At 41.7% G+C, this 21,244-nt stretch overlaps 2 protein-coding genes and 1 long non-coding RNA gene across 7 annotated transcripts in view; 2 read left to right on the top strand and 1 right to left on the bottom strand.

Annotated features, from left to right (window-relative positions):
- Positions 1-21,244, top strand: part of LOC117598107 (CD276 antigen homolog) — a 118,979-nt gene that overhangs the window by 74,853 nt on the left and 22,882 nt on the right. The window lies entirely within an intron of this gene.
- Positions 792-15,743, bottom strand: LOC128318812 (uncharacterized). Of its 4 annotated transcripts, XR_008302250.1 has the most exons (6): positions 15,320-15,743; positions 4,894-5,182; positions 4,131-4,165; positions 2,778-3,994; positions 1,883-2,040; positions 792-1,653 (listed from the first exon to the last, which is right to left on the bottom strand). It is a non-coding gene; the product is annotated as an uncharacterized LOC128318812 (long non-coding RNA). The 4 variants fall into 4 exon arrangements; XR_008302249.1 differs by lacking the exons at positions 4,894-5,182; positions 15,320-15,743 and having other exon boundaries at positions 800-1,653; positions 2,778-3,105; positions 3,291-3,994; positions 4,131-4,874; XR_008302248.1 differs by lacking the exons at positions 4,894-5,182; positions 15,320-15,743 and having other exon boundaries at positions 801-1,653; positions 2,778-3,131; positions 3,291-3,994; positions 4,131-4,874.
- Positions 16,798-19,653, top strand: LOC128318865 (uncharacterized). The gene is given in 6 exon segments (XM_053236941.1): positions 16,798-16,965; positions 17,412-17,690; positions 17,692-17,956; positions 18,044-18,687; positions 18,771-19,022; positions 19,060-19,653. Coding segments are annotated over 6 exon segments (2,202 nt in total).

Consider the following 21,244-nt stretch of genomic DNA (forward strand, 5'->3'; position numbering starts at 1 on the left):
TCCAGAATTCAACAGCACTGTGATGTATGCAATTTTAAATTAAAAAAGTTATAGGGACTAAAATGAGAACATTTAAAACTGGATGATAAGACTTACAATCTCAGTGTAAAATGTGTAATCATTGTAATCTTTTATAGTGTGTGTTTGTGTCAGGATCTGCTGTGTCTAGGACAAAAACAGAGAAAATCTCATTCTGAATCTCTCAGTCTAAATGTCTAAACCTCGATTTGACTTCAGCAGATAGTTTTGCATGTCATTACATCTGTGTTTGTACATCATCAATGATAATTGCCTCTCTAATTAAAGAGAAATAATGTCTTTTATATTCTTTAACCCTTTACACACTGAATAAATTCAACCTGTAGGTGGCAGCAAAAGGATACTGTACATGTGCTACATTCCTGTATTACTGTATTACTGTCTACACCACTAACATACAGTAAAGATAAATCATTTATTTCCATCACAAGCCTTTATATTAAACTATTTAATGGCTGATTGTGGAGCTGCTTCTGTCGCACTGATATTACATGTTTTAGATCAATTACTTGCAACATTATTAAAAGGTACAAAAAAACATTATATTATTTCCCAGTATAGGAATATGGTGAAAATATGTCTACCAATAAGGTATACAGTCCCCTCTGATACTATTGGGACAGCAATTTTGGGTCAGTTAAATTTTTTTTTTTTTTTTTGCTGTAGACTGAAGACATTTGAGTTTGAGATCAAAAGGTGAATATGAGAAGAGAGCATAGAATTTCAGCTTTTATTTCCTGGTATTTATATGTAGATGTAAAGAAGGCTGAAAGAGGCTGAAAGAGGCTGCGGTAAAAGCCTGGAAAAGCATTACAAAAGAAGAAACCAACAGTTTGGTGATGTCAGTGAGTCGTAGGCTTGATGTAGTTATTGCAAGCAAGGGATATGCAACCAAGTATTGTCTTATTTACTTTGACTTACTTCAAAACCTATCTGTTCCTATACTTTTGCTCACCTAAAAAATGGGTTGTCTGATACAAAAGGTTCTATGATTTAACACATCTAGATTTAGAAACAAAAGCTGAAATCCTAAACTCTTAAATTCTGTCTCATATCCATTTTTTTGATCTCAAACCCAAATGTTTTGGTGTATAGCACTTACAAATGAATTGGCCTTACACACGCATTTCATCACCATCTGACTATGTACAAGTCATATTCAATCTCAAAGCGCCATTCACTGCCTGTTTAAAGAAACACTGTGCGGTTGAAACATGGTATTCCTCCTTACATTTTAATCTTATAGACAATGACAGAGTAAAGCTCTACAAAAGCAGTACAAATCATGTGCAACTATTAGCAATATAAGGTCTATAAACCCTATAAAAGTACAGAAATAAAAGCAGGAAACTGCACCACACCTCTGTCCATGTGTTTATATAAACTTTATAAATTGTTGCTAATGTTTTCTGGGCTGTCAGGAGACACATGTGTAGGTCACAGAGGTCAAATCAGACAGCTGCAGGTCCACTTCCTGCACAGAGAAACATCTGATAATGTGACATTTTTAGTCTGCTTTTATAGTGACATGATCTGAGCACTGCCTTCTATCAACTACATTTCCTTGTTTTTCTGCTACCTTCTCATCCGAGTCCCCGGTGAAAGAACACTTATCTGAAAAATAAGAGAATTCAACATAGACAAAGACAACAATCTCAGAAATGTCGAACACTACACAGCTTTTCACAATAACTAATGTTTTCATTACACGCATTCATTCTGCACTAGTGTACGAGGGCTGCTGCGTGACATGAAATCACAACAGGAAGTGCAGTAAATAAAGGAAAATGTGTGTGACAGGGTGAACTGTGTGAATGTTGGTCTTTAAGCTGCAAGTTCTCACCTTGTAGACTGGAACAGTACAGAGAGGAGCAGGTGATGCTTATTGAAACAGAGACCACACACACGACAGGATTATTATAATAATAATAATATCTCCACAGTGTGCAGGAGGTGCAGACTGCTGTGTGTCTGAGTGATCAGTCTCACGATGTTGATCTTCTGAAACACGCAGAGGAGCACAGAGATATCAGTAAAGTATCAGAGCGGAAAGTGAGTCCGAAGACATTCTGCTCTTTTCTAACTGTAATTTAGTATTAAACACACACAACAATCAGGCTGTCTCTGATACACTGTGTAACATTAAACAACAACAAAACAATAATAACCCAAGCAAGAGAAAAGTATTTTCTGTTCTCTGTTTTAGCGGTCATCAAAGGCTTCATATTATATTTTGTTTTTATTAAACTCAATCATGAAATTGGAAAGTGAGTCACTATTTGAAACACTTATCATCCACACTGAACCGATATTCTCACAGATAATTCAGTATATTCAACGTCTAAAACCACATCAATACAGATTTTGAAATATTCAATTTTTTTTAAAGTGCTTAATCCTGCCACATCGATCAGATTATCAGAGATGATAGTATCTTCTAAACAACTAAACCTTTCAAAGAACCCATTAAACTCTGAACATAAAATAAATGTAGCCATAATTTTAATGTTGTTCTTTAAAGTGTTGTTGAACAAAAATAAAGAAACCTTGAAGAAATTGAAGCAAGAGAGGAAATGAAGTCTGGAGTGTTAGATGCGCTAGATTTTATTGTTTGTTCATTAAAAACAAGCCTTGAAATAATACCCAAAATGTTATAAATAATATTATGAGAAATAAATATACATACTAAAACAAAATCAAATAGCCATAATCAGACTGAATAAAGTATTGGCACCCACCTGTAAAGTTCAGTCTGATGGGTTTCCCAAACTGAATATGTGTCGTTTTGTTTCGACCTCCACAGTAATAAAATCCCAGATCTGTCTCTCTAACTCCAATAATCACTAAACTGACTAAACTGCTGCTTTCTGTTATATCAAAGTGACTCACGTCCACATTATAACTGAGGATAAACTGTTTCTTCAGGTTCCCTTTTACAGCAGATATCAGCAGCTTCACCTCCTCAGATCTCAGTCGATACCATGATATCTCAGAATAATTAGTGATGTTACAGAGCAGGATGATGCTCTCTCCAGGATGGACAGATAAATGATCAGTTGAAGCAATCTGAAGGAGACACGGTGTAAAGAAAGCTAAAAGCACAACAGGAGAGCAGATTCATCATCACTGTCCAAACCAGCCTTAGTGCATTAATCCATTCCTGAACATCACTCACACTCTCACAGCTACAGTGGCTAATAACACTCATTTATAGTTTACTATCTATTTTGCTAATGTGTGTATGAACTCACCAAACAGCATCTGTAGAATAAATGTAGACAGGAGTTTGGCCATGTCTCACACACACCCTCCAGCACTCTGAGAACAAGTGCTGATGTTTCACACTCAGTTTGTGGAGTAAAAAAAAAAAAAAAAAAAAAAACAGGGTGCATTTCAGGCCTGGTTTTAGCCACATGGTCCTACATCCTGCTCTGTATTTTATCTGTCCAATAAACTGCTCACATCACGAAGGTGCATATAGATCCGAGCACAATCAACATTTTATCAGTTTATGTTCTTTACACAGATCTACCTACAATGCTAACAAAAAAAAAAAAAAAACACAACACAATGCTTTCTTCACATATCCTAAAATGGAAGGAAGATGAGGGCTACTGGTGGTGTTAACCACACGGTCTGAACAGGACATAGCACACAGCTGAACAGAAACATGAGCTCAGACCTTTACTCAGAATTCAGAGCCGCTATAAATACCATTTCTGAAACGTCTTTAAATGAAAACTGACCACAGCTTTTAGAATAATTCTCACATATCTATCTATTTAATGAAACTTATTAAAAATGATTGTACTAAATGTTGTGGTCAGATGTAGACCAGATCATAGCAGGTTCTCTGTGACGTGGTGATTCATGCTGTTAAATAGTTTCTGGGCCTTCAGGAGACTCTTGTGTAGGTCACACAGGTCAAATCAGCAGTGTGTTGCAGCTTGACTTCCTGCAGAGAGACACACAGGAGCAGCAGAGAACTGTTTCATAACATCGTGTGGAGTTGAACTAATGATGCTTTACTTTAATAATGAGAAGAGTTTCTGACTCTGTTCACTAGGATTCATCAGGAGTGTTTGAGGTACCTTCTCGATCAGGTCTCTACTGCTAACACACTTGTCTGGAAGAAAACAGAATTCAATCCACATAAAATTCTGTCATAATTGACCTAAACAGCATTTATACTGCTGGTTTCATTCAGTCATTAGACACACACTCACACTCATTAGACACAAACACATTCATTAGATGCACACACATTCATCAGACACACACACACACACACACACACATTCATTTCTTATAACAGCACACCTTGAGTGTTTTATTTTTATTCATTTATAGTTATGTTTAATGTTGTGGAATGTCCAGGAAACAAGTTAGACAAAAAAACGCAGCTTGTCGGAAAAGTTAAAGTTACAGCTTTACCTCTGACTGTTACAAAGCGCTGACACTGGAGACTCCTTTCTTAAATTTTAAATAAACATCTACTTACAGAAAACATCACCATATCAACAATTACACACGTTTTTAATCCATTTATGTGGAGCGTCCCTGTGAATGAGCCATTACTATAGAAACGATAACGTATTAGAACGAGTGCATTAATATAAAGCTGTGATCTGCAGCTGCACTAGTGTCAGAGCTGCTGTTATAGAGAATTAATCAACACCTTCTGACCAATCACAATGCAGAATTCAGCAGTGCTCTGATACAAGTACTAAACAATAATGCATCTTAAATAGTCTTCAGATAATTATTAACATTGCAGTAATTCAGTATGTAAATATAAACACAAAAACTAAATGCACTATCAACAAGCACCGTAAATAAAGTATTGGCACCCACCTGTAAAGTTCAGTCTGATGGGTTTCCCAAACTGAATGTGTGTCGTTCTGTTTCGACCTCCACAGTAATAAAATCCCAGATCTGTCTCTCTAACTCCAATAATCACTAAACCGACTGAACTGCTGCTTTCTGTTACAACAAAGTGATTCTCGTTCACATTATAAATGAAGAAAAAGGTTTTCTTCAGGTTCCCTTTTTCAGCAGATATCAGCAGCTTCACCTCCTCAGATCTCAGTCGATACCATGATATCTCAGTATAATTAGTGATGTTACAGAGCAGGGTGATGTTCTGTCCAGGATGAGAAAATATAATAAGAGAAATATTAATATTTTTGGTGTCAGAGATTTCCTCTGTGAAATGATCCATCTATATTTTTTAAAAATTTATTCATGATTAGATTTATAATAATAATATTTTAGATTATTTTATATTATTATTATTTTATATTGTATATTATTATATTAATATATATTTTATATAATAATATTTTTATATAATAATAATAATAATAATAATAATAATAATAATAAAGTTTCTTAAATGATGTTTTTATTTTTATTTGCCTTAATGATTTATACCGTCTCTATAAACTTGATCGATTTTGCCCATTATTTAAAAGTAAAGGCGTAAATATAAAAACATTTACCCTGGATACTCATAAATACTGTGACCTGTTGTGTGTTGGTTTTGTTATTTATTTAAATTTCAGTTTGTATAAAAGTTAAGTTGCTTTGGTTGTGTAGGAGCTCGCGGGCGCGCGCTTTCCGCTTTCGGTGTTATTACTGCTAAGTGTCTAAAAGCCGCGCCCCAGAATTGCACAAGCGGCCTGATTAACCGTAGTTTCAGGAAGAGCGGCTGCTTTAAGTATAAAAGCAGCATTTAAGTATAATTAAGTATAATTTCAGTGTTTTCAGTGGTAATTAACTCTTTTTACCAGAGGCCAAAAAATAGAATTTGTGCCTGGTTTTGAGATGCCCGTGTTCAGCACTGAACACTCCACAGTAGTGGTTAATGGCTCTTATGAAAGTAGATGAAAGTGGGCGCCACTGGGGGTCTCCTCTTAAAAGAGTGGAGAAGGTTAGTGGTAAAAAAAGGGATCCTGTATCGCAGCGTTAGAGACTGCCATAAAGGGGTGGTGGAGCAACTAATACTGCCAGAAAAGCTGTGTGAAACCATCAAAACAGCCCTTCACAATGAGAGGACACTACAGATGATAAGAGAAAGATTTTACTGGCCAAGAATGTTCCAGGAGATCAAGGCTTGGTGCAAACAGTGTGAGAGGTGCAGCCTTAGAAAAACTCCCACAGCCAACGTCAGGGCCCCCCTTGTCAGTATCCTTACCAGTGCCCCCATGGAGCTGGTCTGTGTGGACTTCCTGATGCTGGAGAAAGCCAAGGGTGGTATGGAGAATGTGCTCATTGTTACGGATCACTTTTCTTGCTACACGCAGGCCTACCCCACCAGGGACCAAAAGGCAGGCACAGTAGCCAGGGTCTTGTGGAGGAATTTCTTCTGCTGTTTTGGGTTCCCTGCAAGGTTACACGCTGATCAAGGGTGCAATTCTGAAAGTGCAATTGTGAAGGAGCTATGCAAGTGTGCTGGCATCACTAAAACCCACACCATGCCCTACCACCCCCAGGGCAACGGGCTGCTCGCGACATGACTCCACTGGCTATAGCCCATTCTACCTTATGTTTGGTAGACATCCCAGGCTCCCGGTGGACCTCATCTTCGGGTCCCCCACAACGAACCAGCTGTGTGAATACAGCGAGTATGTCCAGACCCTGTATGACTCCCTGACGGAGGCCTATGCCCTGGCTAATCCGACATCTCAGCTGGCAAAAGGACAACAGAAAAAGTATTATGACAAAAAGAGCTAAGAGTGAAGACTTCAGTCCAGGAGATAGAGTCTTAGTCAAGGTCTGTCATGTGGAGGGGAAGCAGAAGTTGGGAGATTGATGGGAGGCATGGCCATATGTTGTGGTCAGGAAGCAACCAGGTTTGCCTGTGTACTTGGTGCGGCCAGAGGAGGGAGGAGCGGAGAGAGTGGTTCATAGAAACCTTTTGACGCAGTGTATGTTTCTTCCAGTGGAACGAAACAAAGGAGTGATCGTAGAAGGGGGCGAGTCAGATGGTGAGATAAGTGAGGCAGGCATTGAATTGGAGGGCGAAGAGGGAACAGGGGATGATGGTTCAGATGAGATTCTGGACAGAGCCCTGATTGGAACAGCTGATGAAGAGGGGAGGCAAATAAGCACAGAGGAGGCTGACATCTGGACAGAAGAAACAAGTAAAGGAGAGGGAGTGCTTGTGACTGGTAGTGGTGCCACCTCCACTCAAGGGCCCAACCCTCCAAGAAGAAACCCAAGAAGAAGCCGGCATTTGATTGTCATAGATCAGACCACATTTGAGTTTTGGTTAATCAGTTATCAATTAAAGAAGGTGTGGATGTAGGGCAGTGTATTGTGTTGTCCACAAGATGTTGCTATTACACTGTTGTGTTAGCGCAGATTCAAGTATCTTTAGCGCTTTTTGAGATTAGAAAAAAAGAGGAAAATGTGACACTGAGGCAGTCCTTGACCAGGGCAGAGTATTTACGAAAACAGTGTGTACTAGCCGAATTTGATATGGTGTGCTTTGGGGAGCTGTTGTTATCACAGCTGTGTGTCCGGTGCAGATCAGAGTCAAAACAAAGCATATTCTGCGATGAAGGTCCTCTGGGAGAAAGAAAAATTAGCCGGGGAGGAAAATGCACAAATATAATCAAGCAAATCTAAGAACTCAGGAGATCGTACAATTTAGTCGGGCACCTGGTTCTGCATGGCCCCCAACTTTATGTCCCCTTGCAGGGCCGTGAGACCCCTAGTCATCTCCTCCTGGCGCGTGACCATGATTGCGGACTGGGTCGCGTTGGATTTACACTGTTCCGAAAACATATTCGTGATGGTATCCAAGCGTCGGGGGATGTCCACGGATTGTAGATGGTACAGTTCCTCAATCCGTGTCACCTTCTGATGTAATGCCCTCACCTGGTCAGCAACGGCTCCACAATGGTGTGTGATGACAGCTGACAGCTTGGGGGATTCTTTATTGGCTGCCTGCTTTCCAATTTGTCGATAGATCAGGAACATCCCCAGGCCAATCATCAGGACACCTGCTATCAAAAATCCAAATATGTAGACATCGTCGACATCTTCTAGGGACAGAGGTGCCAGACAGACGATGTTCCACTTGTTCCAAGAGTCCATCGTGTATCCAGCAGCAAAAGTCCCGTCCGGACATGTCGGCTCTCCCAAACCAGCATTCCTTCGTAAAAGGATCGTATCAATTGCGTTGAGGGACCAGCTTATCAATTCCATAATTTAGGATTCGAGAAGCTTCACCAGCAGAAGGAAAAATAGAGACAAGACAGGAGAGGCACACAGACACAGCAGAGAGAGGAAAAAATGCGACCGCCTCCAGCGAGAGTCAGAGAGAGATATAGTGCCCCTCGATGCTTTAAAGATGAAACCTGCAGCAGACAAAAGAAAAGAAAAAGAGATATTGCATGTTTCACGTGTGTCTGATAACGTGAGTTTTCACAGCTATGCATCTCCCAGTGAGATCCTCTTAAATACTTCGCAGAGGAGGACGATGTGATTTCCACCCTCTCTCAGCTGATAAATAATCGCTCTGACGCCCTGGAGAAAATGGTGGAGGACAACGCTCTTAAACTTGAAGGACTCAAAAAAACTGTGGACTTTGTCTGTGCTAAACTGAATGATATTAAAGGGAGGGTCGGGCACTTCGAAGTTAGACTTGTTACTGAGGAAAAGAAGATGGAGCTCTGTAAAAAAAGAATCGAATACCTGAAAAAGAAAATGAAAATATCAGAGCCGAATCCATCCGCATTTGTGTGGCCACCTTTCCACAGAAGGGCAAAACTTTTCCAGATAAGATTGATACTGTCCACCGCATTGGGAGGAGAATTTCGAAGACCGCAAGGCCACAAGCGATCATTGCTGTGTCACCAGCATAATTCGGAAAAGAACACACTTATCTGAATACTTTCATCTGTTTACTGAAGCACTGCAAGACAAAACATTCCTCCTTCACTTACATGTATGCATGACAATCCCTTACAACAACTCCCCCTAGTGGTACTTCTTAACCAACAGACTTCATAATTGAACACAACATCTCCCCCTAACTTAACAATAACACCTGTACTTCCGTAGCAATTGTACAGTAATACAAACATCAACAAAAGTTCGGGAATTTACTATATCTTGATTAGTGTTTCTCTTTTATACTTTACCCATTTACTGAACAATGTCTTGTTAACCAAGCATGTACAACATGAACATTTATGTGAATATTAGAACAGTTTGACTTAACCTAAGACATATCTTGGTTTCAATCTTACTATCAAGGTTTACGTTACATAGTCCTTCAGCCACATTGGCTTCCTTCTGACATGCTGTCCTTCTGTTGGTCTATCAACACTTTCTGTTGTTGAGGCAGAGCTTGGTTGTTCCGCTGACCCGAGATCTCTATGCAATGGTGCCAGATGAGACGTCCCATGTCCGTCCATAATTCAGTTCGTAGCTGTACTTTCCTCTTCTCCTGATAATCTGTATAGGGTCACTGAATTTTGAGGTTCCTTTCATAACATGTGCCAGTTTTCTCACACCTACACAATCCCCTTTCCCTTAGCTTTGGAATTTTTGCTTTCCATTTTGTATCCAGGTACGCTTTCATTTTTAGTCGTTTCTTCTTTGCTTTCATTCTCAGTCTCCTTGTAGCAGGGGTTATGCTGCATGGCGTGAGAATTGACAACTTTGTTCTCATCTTTCTTCCGAACAAAAGCTCAAAAGGAGACGTTCCTGTAGTGGCGTGAGGAGTAGCTCTGTACATTTGCAAGAATTCTACCACAAAGGAAGTCCATGGAGCTCTTTCTCTTTGTGCAGTCAGAATAGCATCCTTCAGTACCTTATTCCAACGTTCGACCACTCCATTTCCTTCAGGATGGTATATGAATTCGATATGAATGCTACTTATGGCCATTTTGAGTAATAGTCAATTAATGTAATAGCATATCTGCAGCTAGCAGGACCTATCTCAAAAGGACCCACCAAATCTATGTCAAGTTTCTGCTAAGGGCCCGCTGGATACTGAACAAGAGTCAGCGGTGCATGTGTGGTTCTAGCTGTCTTATCGTGAAGCTGGCAGGTGACACAGGTTGCAATGGTGGACTGTACTTGTAAATCCATCTTAGGCCAACAATATAGCTCTCTCAGCCTTTGCTTGGTCCTCACAATTCAGAGTGACCATTCTCCACTGAACATCGATGGATCCTCCGTGGAGATCGTGAAGAACATCAAATTCCTTGGTGTTCATCTGACGGAGAACCTTAACTGGTCACTCAACACCAGCTCCATCAGCAAGAAAGCCCAGCAGCGTCTCTACTTCCTAAGAAGGCTGAGGAAAGCCTATCTGCCACCCGCATCCTGACCATGTTCTACAGAGGGACCATCGAGAGCATCCTGAGCAGCTGCATCACTGCCTGGTTTGGGAATTGCACCATCTCGGATCGCAAGACCCTACAGCGGATAGTGAGGACAGCTGAGAAGATCATCGGATTCTCTCTCCCCTCTGTCACGGACATTTACACCACACACTGCATCCGAAAGGCCAACAGCATTGTGGACGACCCCACACACCCCTCTCACACACTCTTCACACTACTGCCATCAGGGAAGAGGTTCTGAAGCATTCAGGCTCTCACAACCAGACTGTGCAATAGTTTTTTCCCTCAAGCCATCAGGCTTCTCAACACACACAACTGAACTGGAACTAAACTCACACACACATACTCACACACACACACACTCACACTCATTCAACTTCATACATTCATTAAGTTATCACAAACAAGTTGGCTTGTTCGACTGTTTACATTGTACATTCCACCACTACTACTGCTGCTCTGCTCGGTTCTTTTTGCACATCACTGGCACTGCCACTTTAATACTTATAAATTTGCACATTGCACTGTATATAGATATATATACAGTAGGTTACGGGTTGCTGCTATTTTGTGTTTGTGTACTTGTCCTGTACAGTACTTGTCCTGCACTGTCTCGTGTTGTCTGTTCTGCACTGTTTTGTTGTTGCACTGTTTGCACTAGGTTGCACACGATGCACTTTATGTGGCTAGGACAACTTAGTCTAGTCCTCAGCTCTGTGTTTTGTAACTCTATGTTGTGTGAGGTGACGATGTTGTCTTATGTAGCACCAAGGTTCTGGAGAAACGTTGTCTCATTTCACTGTGTACTGTGTCAGCTATATATAGTTGAAATGACAATAAAAGCCTCTTGACTTGACTTGACAATTCCTTGAAGGAACTCGTGAGCTAGAGTGACCAACCTTGAATGTAACTGAGTGGTACAATCAACCTATGTGTTCCTCTCAACACACGAGTCATGAATCGACAGTTCATCTCTTACCGGAAAGTAAGGAATCACGTCATCAGGCAGAGTTTTAGCTGTTGCCAGCCAACCGTTCTCAACATACTTGTGGAGTTTGGCGAGCTCAGGGCAGGATGAGCACTCAACAGTGAACTTGGTCAGCGGCACAGCTGAAGTCAATGCTTGATGGTCCGACCTCAACTTGAATTTGATGCCCCACAGATACGTTCTCCAGCGCTCAGTGGTCCAGACGCAAGCAAGGGCTTCTTTTTCGACTACTGAGTATTTCCTCTCTGTAGTGGTCAGGGCTCTGGAAGGGAAAGCCACAGACCTTTCCGATTTATCTGGATGGAGCTGGGTCAGAACACCACCGATACTGTAATCCAATGTGTATGTTGTGACAATTGTATCCAAATAAAGCCAGTGCAGAGCTCTGTGCAATCAGTTCTTTGACTGTCTGGAAACTCTTCTGAGCTTTGGTAGTCCATGTGAAGTTTGCTCTAAGCACATTTCTCATAGGTTTGACTACGGCTGCAAAGTTTGGAATGAATTTTGCATACCATGCCGTAAGACCTAAAAACGATCTTAGTGTAGACACGTCCAAAGGAGGTGGAGCATTACATATTGCCTCCAGGTGACTGTTATCTGGCATCAATCCCTCTTTAGAGATGATATGGCCCAGGAACGTGAGTTTTTCCTGGTGAAATTTACATTTCTGCTCATTTAGACACAGCCCTGCTTCTTGAAGTTTGCGCAGCACTGTTTTTAGGTGAGCATCATGACTAGCAATAGAGTCACCAAACAAGGTGACATCATCGAGATAACACTGGACACCTGGAACATCTTTGAGGATTGTGGACATAAATTTTTGGAATGCTGCCGGGGCTGAAGCTAATCCATAGCAGACTCTTTTGTAATGGAACAGACCCTCATGTGTTATGAATTCAGTAAGGTCTCTGCTATCTTCATGTAAGGGGACCTGATGGTAGGCATTTGCAAGATCAATTGTGGAAAACAGCACTGCACCTCTCAGCTGTGAAAACAGATCCTCAATGTGTGGAATGGGGTAACTGTCCACAACGATTGCCTTGTTTGGATCCCTGAGATCCACACACATTCTGATATCTCCCGATTTCTTCTGGTTCACTACTATAGGTGATACCCAGGGTGAAGCATCTACACTTTCAATAACGTCTGATGCTAGTGTGGGGATCTGTGTTTTCTTGTTGGTGGTTACCTGCACTGATAATCAGTGTGGGGATCATGTGATCTGCATTGTGTGGCTGCTTGTCTTGGGTCACATGAGGCATGTCACATGACACATTAGGAGATTATAAAGTTTGGCTTGTGGAGTTCACACTCTCTTGCTGCTGCCATTTGCCACTGCAACTAGACTCCCGTCATACAGGTAATGGAGTGACTAGACTGTGTTTTAATCGATATAGGAACTGAATTCTCATGTTCTGTTTTAACTTTATCAGGGTGACTGCTAGAACAATGTGTTCCACTCTTTATGAAGGACACAGGTGACTGCGTGGCATTTGAAGGACTTGTGACCTCCTATTGAGTTGCTGGGCTGCAGACACTCTGGTAGTTTGTCTTATGTGATTTCATTTTTTCATTTTAAATTGTTTTATATTGGTATTTAAAATGTGTTGATTATGTACTTGTATTTGTAGCACTGGAGTGCCCCATTTTATCTTCCTGGGTTATTGTGCTGCGGGGAGTATTGAACACACTTGCAAAGTAGGCCAATACTTCTTGTATATGTTGGTCTTATGTGTGCTGGTGAATGAAATTGGGGATTAATGTGGTATTATTTCATTTTAAATGGACCAGGCCAGCCACTGTTTTATTGTCAGTGTACAAGTCTTTTTTTTTAGTTTGTTTGTTGGTTGTTTTGTTTGCCTTTGGCTTTGTCCTTTTTTTTTTTGGTCCTTGGTCTAGTGTAACCCTGCCTTGACCAAGCCAGCGCGGTGGTCATTGTGTTGGGAGCTGGCTGTTCTCCTCTTTTTGTCTCTGTATAGGTTCTCTGTACAAGGCCGGATCTGCACCTCACTACTGCTCCTTTCAGTTGGGGGCTGCACTGAGGGGACACTATTTTGGTGTGTACTGGTAACATGCAACACGGTGTGGTATTTTGTAGTGGTAATTACTGACCTTGTGTGTGCAGTGTTTGCTATGTTGCATGCTTGTATGGTGTTGGGTTTGTTGTGTCTGTCTCTCTCACCAGGGCCTCCTAGGAGAGGAGCTGTGGGTGCCGTGCCGACCCGACCTTATTAGTTTGAGAAGCTCCAGCCAGTTTCCCTTTGTCTCTTTTTCACATTAGCAATTGTACCTATTCAAAATTGTAATAAATTTGAGCTTGTGTACATGCCTTGTGTAAACTGTTTCTTTGCGGGCAGGGTCAAGAATCAGCCACACTACAGAGAGAAAAGGGGTTTCCCCCGCCCATTTTAGGGGGTGGCGTAGTCAGACAGTAAAGTACATGTAGGTATTCTGCGCGTCAGGTACCACACTAGCAAACGGTTCAGTTCTGTTGACACAGCGTCCCTCACAGAAAACGGTAATCGACGCAGTTTCTGTTGCACAGGTGAAACATCTTGGCACAGCCAAAACTTGCTGTGGAGTTTGACACCTCAAACACAGATTCTTTGGCAGTGAGTACGGTGTTTCCCTTTATGCACAGATTCAAGGAAGATATTAAGTCCATGCCCATTAGTGGGTTTCCACTTTTCACAATATAGAATGTAGCGGGTACTGAACAATATCCATGTGTTGCCTGAGTGTTAATGCGTCCCAGCACAGGAAGGTTATCCTTGGAATATGTGACAAGATGCACATCAGCATGTTCCAGAGGCAACTGAAGCAGTGTAGCATGCTTTCTAGTATCAGGCCAGTCATTCCCCTCTGCATGAATCACCAACAGATAGTTTTCAAACATCTGTATCCATGTACTGAACAGAATTGCAGGTTCCCCCGGGCATTGCAAATATGTAGAAGGAAGATTAACTGCCATCCTCGTCACCAATTTTCTGTGTCACCAGCATAAATCAGAAAAGAACACACTTATCTGAAGACTTTCATCTGTTTACTGAAGCACTGCACGACAAAACATTCCTCCTTCACTTACATGTATGCATGACAATCCCTTACAACAACTCCCCCTAGTGGTACTTCTTAACCAACAGACTTCATAATTGAGCACAACAATCATCATCCAGTTTTCCTCACACGTGACGAGAGATGGTGTGTGGAGACCGGTGAAATCGTCAGAACTCCTGCAGGCGAACGGTCTTAGGTTTACCAAGGATCTTACTGCTTTTGACAGGCTGCTATGGCTGGCTGTTGAAAAGGCCCACAAGGAGGGGAAAAGGGCGCACTTTGTGGGTCATCGTGCGTTCATCGAAGGCTCTGAATTTAACCCTGTGTAAGCCTGTTCAAACTGTTGATCACTTCAAGAGAGATTTTTCAAGTTCTAGTTTCCTTTTCGTTACGAATCAGGTCACTATTAACGGCTGTAAACATTCTTGACTTAGTTTCGTCAGCAGCAGTGTTCATGTTTTCAAACTCAGAAAGCTCTGTTCATCTTTTTTCATCGTTAAGAGTTCTTTTTGTATGTCTATTTCTGTTATTTCTCTCAATGCCAGGGGTCTTAGAGACAATACCAAAAGGAAAGCTTTATTCCTGTATGCTAAATTGTTCAAGACTGACTTTCGTTTTTTTCAAGAGTCCCACTCCGTCACAAGTGATACTGCTTTTTGGAAAAATCAGTGGAACAATGACGTTTGGATGGCTCACGGTTTGGAACATTCAGCTGGAGTTTTAATTTTGAAAAACCTTTTTGCTGGGGACATTTTGCACCATTTTAGCGACCCGAATGGACACTTTCTGTTTTTGGTAATCTGTTTAAATAATACTTTGATAATTCTAATTAATATATATGGGTATAATAGTTCTTGTGAAAATGACTTACTGCTTGAAGCAATTGAAGAAAAAATTATACTATTGTAATGAATCGCTGGAGGTGGGTTGTGTAGGATCCATAAGCAGTTTAATAGCAAACAAATCCAAAACAGCAGGCAGAAAACATAAACAAGCAACAAGAGCAAAGTCCGAAAAACCAGGAAGTCAAGCAGCGGGGTAACCAAATCCAAAACACAAGGCAAAGGCAGTAATTCGTAAACGTGAACAGGGTCATACACAAAAGGCAAAACAAATACACAATGGCAGAGAGAAAAGGCTTGGTAATGTCCCGAAAACAATACTTCGCGTCCTAGCATGGTGAATGCGCTACTTAAATGTCCGTAAAACCCCGGAAGTGTTCCTCGTGGGTGGCGTCAAAACTCGGGCGAGGGCTCCCTCTGGCGGGCAGGTGCTGGTGGTGACGCGACAACTATAGCTTAATGCATACCCAAATGCTTTAATTTTCATTGGTGGTGAATATTGTGCCTGATAATATTTAAAATATTTATGGATAAATTTGATATTATTGATATTTGGAGGGTGAAATTTCCGAATATTAGATCTTATACTTGGAGTAACAAAAGTTGTTCTAGACAGTCTCGTATAGACTATTGGCTGGTTTCTCAGTCTGTCAGAGATTTTAATGTTTATGTTAGCATTCTACCTTCCCCCATGACTGATCATAAGGCGATTCTTATTCAGTCCCCTCTAGCTTCTGTTTTCTCTCCTTCAAGATCTAGAGCCTCTTACTGGAAGCTTAACTCTTCTTTGCTTAAGCATGATCAGTTGAGAAAAAACATCTTATTTTTGATTGAATATTACTGGATCAAAGCACAAAAGGAAGACAAATGTGGCCCTAACTGGGAGCTTCTTAAACACGAAGTTAGCAAATGTGCTAAATGTTTTGGTAGTAATCTAACGAAACTCAAAAGACATGAAGAGGAGACTGTCATCTCTAAAATATTGTCCCTCTTTAGTATAATGCAGGATGGTTTGTCAGATTCTGAGCTAACAGAATTTGCTGATCTGCAAACTCAGTTGGATTCAATCTACAAGTATAAGGCAGAGGGCTCTTTTGTTCGCTCTAGAAGAAGATGGTTAGAGCAGGGTGAGCAAAGTACAGCATATTTCTTTAAAATGGAAAAGAATATTTCTAGAAATTTAATAATCAATTCTTTAAATATTAATGGTACCATTACTTCTGACTCTAAAGTAATCAGCTCATTTTGTGCAAATGTCTATTCTAATCTTTGGCGATTTATGTTTAAGATGTGACAGAATTCACATACGGTGTTTGTAAGGTTTTTCCCTTTAAGAGAGTTTTTTGGCTTGTGGGTTGTTCGGAATATAAAGTTAGCCAGTTCCCAGCTTCAGCATCCAGCTCGCATGTCGTCTCCACTCATTTAATTGCACGAACACCCACATGTGGTGACCCCGATGCTCTTGGACGTTTCCAGAGGTTTTTTTGTCATTGTTGTGGAAGACGAAATGACGGCCAATGCGGTTGCACTCAAGTTACCGGAGTTTTGGGAGCAGCAAGCCGTGGCACAGTTTGCACAGGTGGAGGCGCAGTCCGCTCTGCACGACATCACTGCGGATGACACGAAGTATTACTACGTCGTAGCTTCACTCAGCAGCTCCACTGCATCGCGAGCTGTAAGCCTGTTAAACGAACCCCAGGAGAGGGACAAGTATGGCGCCCATAAGACTTACCTGTTGAGAACTTTTGGTTTGACTGAATCAGAGCGTGCGAGGCAGCTTCTTTCATTACCAGGACTGGGTGATGCAAAGCCCTCTGAGCTTATGAATCACATGTTGACATTGTTAGGTGAACATAAGCCCTGCTTTATATTCAAGGAGCTGTTTCTTCGACAAATGACAGATCAAGTCCGCACGGCTTTGGCCGGCACGACAATTACGGACTTATGAGAGCTGGCTAAAATGGCGGACAGTCTACATACCGCTGCACAGAGTTGTGCTATACCAATATGTATCAACACCTCCATTAATCTGCTGTTAGGAGCAGCTAATTGGGTTGCACCAGCACCACCATGGCGAACCGACTCTGGATTTTGTTTTTATCATGCTCGTTTTGGGGACAGGGCCAAGAAGTGTCGTTTGCATGTAATTTCCGTGGTAAGAGTACCACACAGTCTGTGAATGCTGTGGACAGTGGACACACTGGCTGCCTTCTCTTCATTACGGATGATATATCAGGACGAGATTTTCTCTGTGACACTGGGGCTCAGGTGAGTGTGCTGCCAGCAACACCTTTTGATGCACATTCTGAGCTTAAGAGCCACTTACTGGAGGCTGCTCCCGATCGCTACCCTGTTCCGCATATTCAAGATTTTTCGGCACGGCTAGCTGGAAAAGCGATTTTTTTCCAAGGTAGACCTTGTGCGGGGGTACCACCAAGTGCCAGTCCACCCGGACAACATTCTGAAAACTGCCATTATCACCCCTTTTGGGTTGTTTGAGTTTTTGCGAATGCCATTCGGCCTGAAAAATGCCGCTCACATTTTTCAAAGGCTCATGGATTCTGTGTTACAGGGTCTGGACTTTCTTTTTGTCTACCTAGATGACATTTTGGTTGCAAACACATCCAAGGAAGAACATTTGTCGCATCTCCGCTCACTTTTCGACCGCCTTAGTGCTCATGGCCTTATCATTAACCCCGCCAAATGTCAGTTCGGCCTTTCATCCATCGATTTTCTGGGACACAGAATTACCAGCGCCGGCGTGGTTCCATTGCCTTCACGGGTGGCTGCGGTTAAGGGTTTTCCATTGCCGCCTACGGTTAAAGCTCTCCAAGAATTCCTGGGAATGGTTAATTTCTATCACAGATTTATTCCCAAAGCAGCTGAGCTTATGTGCCCCCTCTATAGGGCCCTTAAACGCGGTACCCTTTGTCACATACTCAAGTGGTCCGATGAAATGATTGGAGCTTTTGACAGCACTAAACAGGCTTTAGCAGAGGCTGCCATGTTGGTGCATCCACTTCCGGACAGTCCAATCGCTATTGCTACAGATGCATCTGATTTCGCTGTTGGGGCTGTCCTGGAACAGTCGGTGCATGGGCATTGGCGGCCACTTGCATTCTTTAGCCGCCAACTTCGTCCAAATGAACAAAAATACAGTGCGTTCGATCGGGAGTTGCTTGGCTTTTACCTCGCCATTCGACATTTTCGTTTTTCACTCGAAGGCCGGCACTTCACTGCTTTTGTCGATCACAAGCCATTGACTTTCGCTATGTCAAAGGTTTCAGAGCCATGGTCTGCCCACCAGCAACGGCACCTGGCTTACATTTCAGAATTTACTACGGATCTTCAACACGTTGCAGGGAAGTCCAATGTGGTAGCAGATTGCCTGTCGCAGGCGAGCACCAATACACTTGGGGGTGAATTACTCCGGATTACTCCAACCTTGTTGTTCCTCTTCCGCTGTCTCGGGGGTACGCTCACCTGCTCACGATGGTGCCCTTGGTGTCAACATCAACTGCAGACATTGCTCAAGCTTTTATTGGCACCTGGATCGCCAGATTTGGCACCCCATTGGACATCTCCTCAGACCGTGGTTCCCAGTTCACGTCTGAGCTTTGGGCTGCAGTCGCGCATAGTCTGGGCATTAAGCTTCATCACACTACAGCTTATCACCCACACGCGAATGGTCTGTGTGAACACTTTCACCGATCCATGAAGTCTGCCCTGAGAGCTTGCCTTGCCTTGATCCATGAAGTCTGCCTTGAAGGATGACAACTGGTATGACTGGCTCCCATGGGTGTTGCTGGGACTTCGTACGGCACCTAAGGAGGATTTACTTGCTTGTTCAGCGGAATTGGTTTATGGCCAGACATTTAGGGTGCCTGGTGACTTTGTGCCTGATACCGACAAACCGTGGTCTGGCCCACCTAACCGTACCACCCTGCGCAGCCATGTCTCCACTTTCGTCCCAGTGCCCACCTCTCAGCACGGCCTTCGCAAGACTTGGGTTCCCAGCGATCTGTTGTCTACAAAATTTGTGTTCGTTCGACATGATGCGCACAGGGGGCCATTGAAACCTCCATATGATGGACCGTTCCAGGTTCTGGAATCCTTGGACAAGACGTTCGTTATTGATGTAGGAGGGAGGTCAGAATGTGTCTCAATTGATCGCCTTAAACCAGCTCACAGAGACATGGATTGGCCAGCTGAGGTGGCTGTGGCACCCCGACGTGGACGACCTGCCTTTGTCAAGCTGTCTGGCAAGTTTGTTGTTCGAGCTTCTCCTGCTGATAGCTCACTGCAGGTGACCCATACAAGAGCGGCATGCAGCATTCGTGCTCCTGACAAACTGAATGTGTAGATTTCTGTGAATTCTGGGGAGGCTTGTGTGGCGACTTATGTTTAAAGATGTGACAGAATTCACGTACGGTGTTTGTAAGGTTTTCCCCTTTAAGAGATCAGAGTTTTTTGGCTTGTGGGTTGTTCGGAAAATAAAGTTAGCCAGTTCACGGCTTCAGCATCCAGCTCGCATGTTGTCTCCACTCATTTAATTGCAAGAACACCCACATCTTTACAAGTCTAATTATTGCAAGAATTCAGCTTTATCTTTTTTTCAGTCTTTGAAGGATATTAGAACCTAGATTTTTCTAGGAACCTAAACCTAGAAAAGATACTCTTTTGCTTGATAACTGACATCCAATTTGTCTGTTAAATTGTGATTATAAGATATTAGCTCTGTTACTGGCTAAAAGACTTAAACGTGTTCTGGGTACAATAATAGATAAAACCCAATCAGGCTTTATTCCAAAGAGACATATTGCTAACAGTATATGCCTTGTCTTAGATTTATTAGATTATGATGACTTGATTAGTGAAGAAAGTTTTTTTTTTTTTTAGATTTTTATAAAGCCTTTGATTCCCTTGAACATGATTTTATCTTACAATCCCTATGTAAGTTTGGTTTTGGTGATTTCTTTTGCAAAACTGTCCGAACTTTATACAATAATGGCAACTGCTCAATTAATCTTAAATTTGGCACTTCTCCAAGGTTTGATATGTCTAGAGGGGTTCGCCAGGGTTGCCCGATTTCACCTTATTTGTTCTTGATAGCTGCTCAACTACCTACTACCTTTTTGTCTAATAGTCAATTGCAAGGTATTAATATAGGTGATAAACATATTCTTATAAGCCAATGAGCTGATGACACCACACTCTTCTTAAAAAAATGATTTACAGATTCCTATCGCTCTTGATCTTATTAATATCTTTTCTAAAGCCTCTGGTCTACGCTTGAATTTAGATAAATGTGAACAAGATTTCTGCCTTTAAAATCTTGTTCTGCCCCTTTCTTGTATGATATTCCTGTTAAATCTCAAGTAAACTATTTAGATGTAATTATTTGTAAAGATGATAATGCTAGAGGAAGATTAAACTTTGATCCAGTAATTACTAAAGCTGAGAAAAAGTTAAACTCCTGGCTCCAAAGAGACTTGTCTTTACGAGGTAGGGCTCTCCTCGCCAAAGCAGAGGGTACTTCCAGATTAATCTATCCAGCTCTTTCTTTGTATGTCGATAAATCAGTTTACGTACAGGTTGATAGAATGCTTTTTGACTTCTTATGGAAACATAAGAGACATTACATCAAAAAATCGGTTGTCATAAACAGCTTTGAGCAAGGAGGTCTTAATTTGCTTGACTTTGCTTCTTTAAACAATACATTTAAGATAAATTGGTTGAGGCAGTTCTTGAATGATTCCGAATCCATATGGAACACTATTCCCAATTTTGTTTTTTTCTAAAATTGGCAGTCTCCCCTTTCTGATGGTATGCAACTGTAATATCTCTAAATTGCCCATCAAATTATCAAATTTCCATAAGCAGGTGCTTTTGGCCTGGCACTTAATTTACAAACACAATTTTAGTCCCCACAGGTATTACATTTGGAATAAGAT

This window comes from Pangasianodon hypophthalmus, chromosome 9 (genome assembly GCF_027358585.1).
Source record: "Pangasianodon hypophthalmus isolate fPanHyp1 chromosome 9, fPanHyp1.pri, whole genome shotgun sequence".
Taxonomy (NCBI): domain Eukaryota; kingdom Metazoa; phylum Chordata; class Actinopteri; order Siluriformes; family Pangasiidae; genus Pangasianodon; species Pangasianodon hypophthalmus.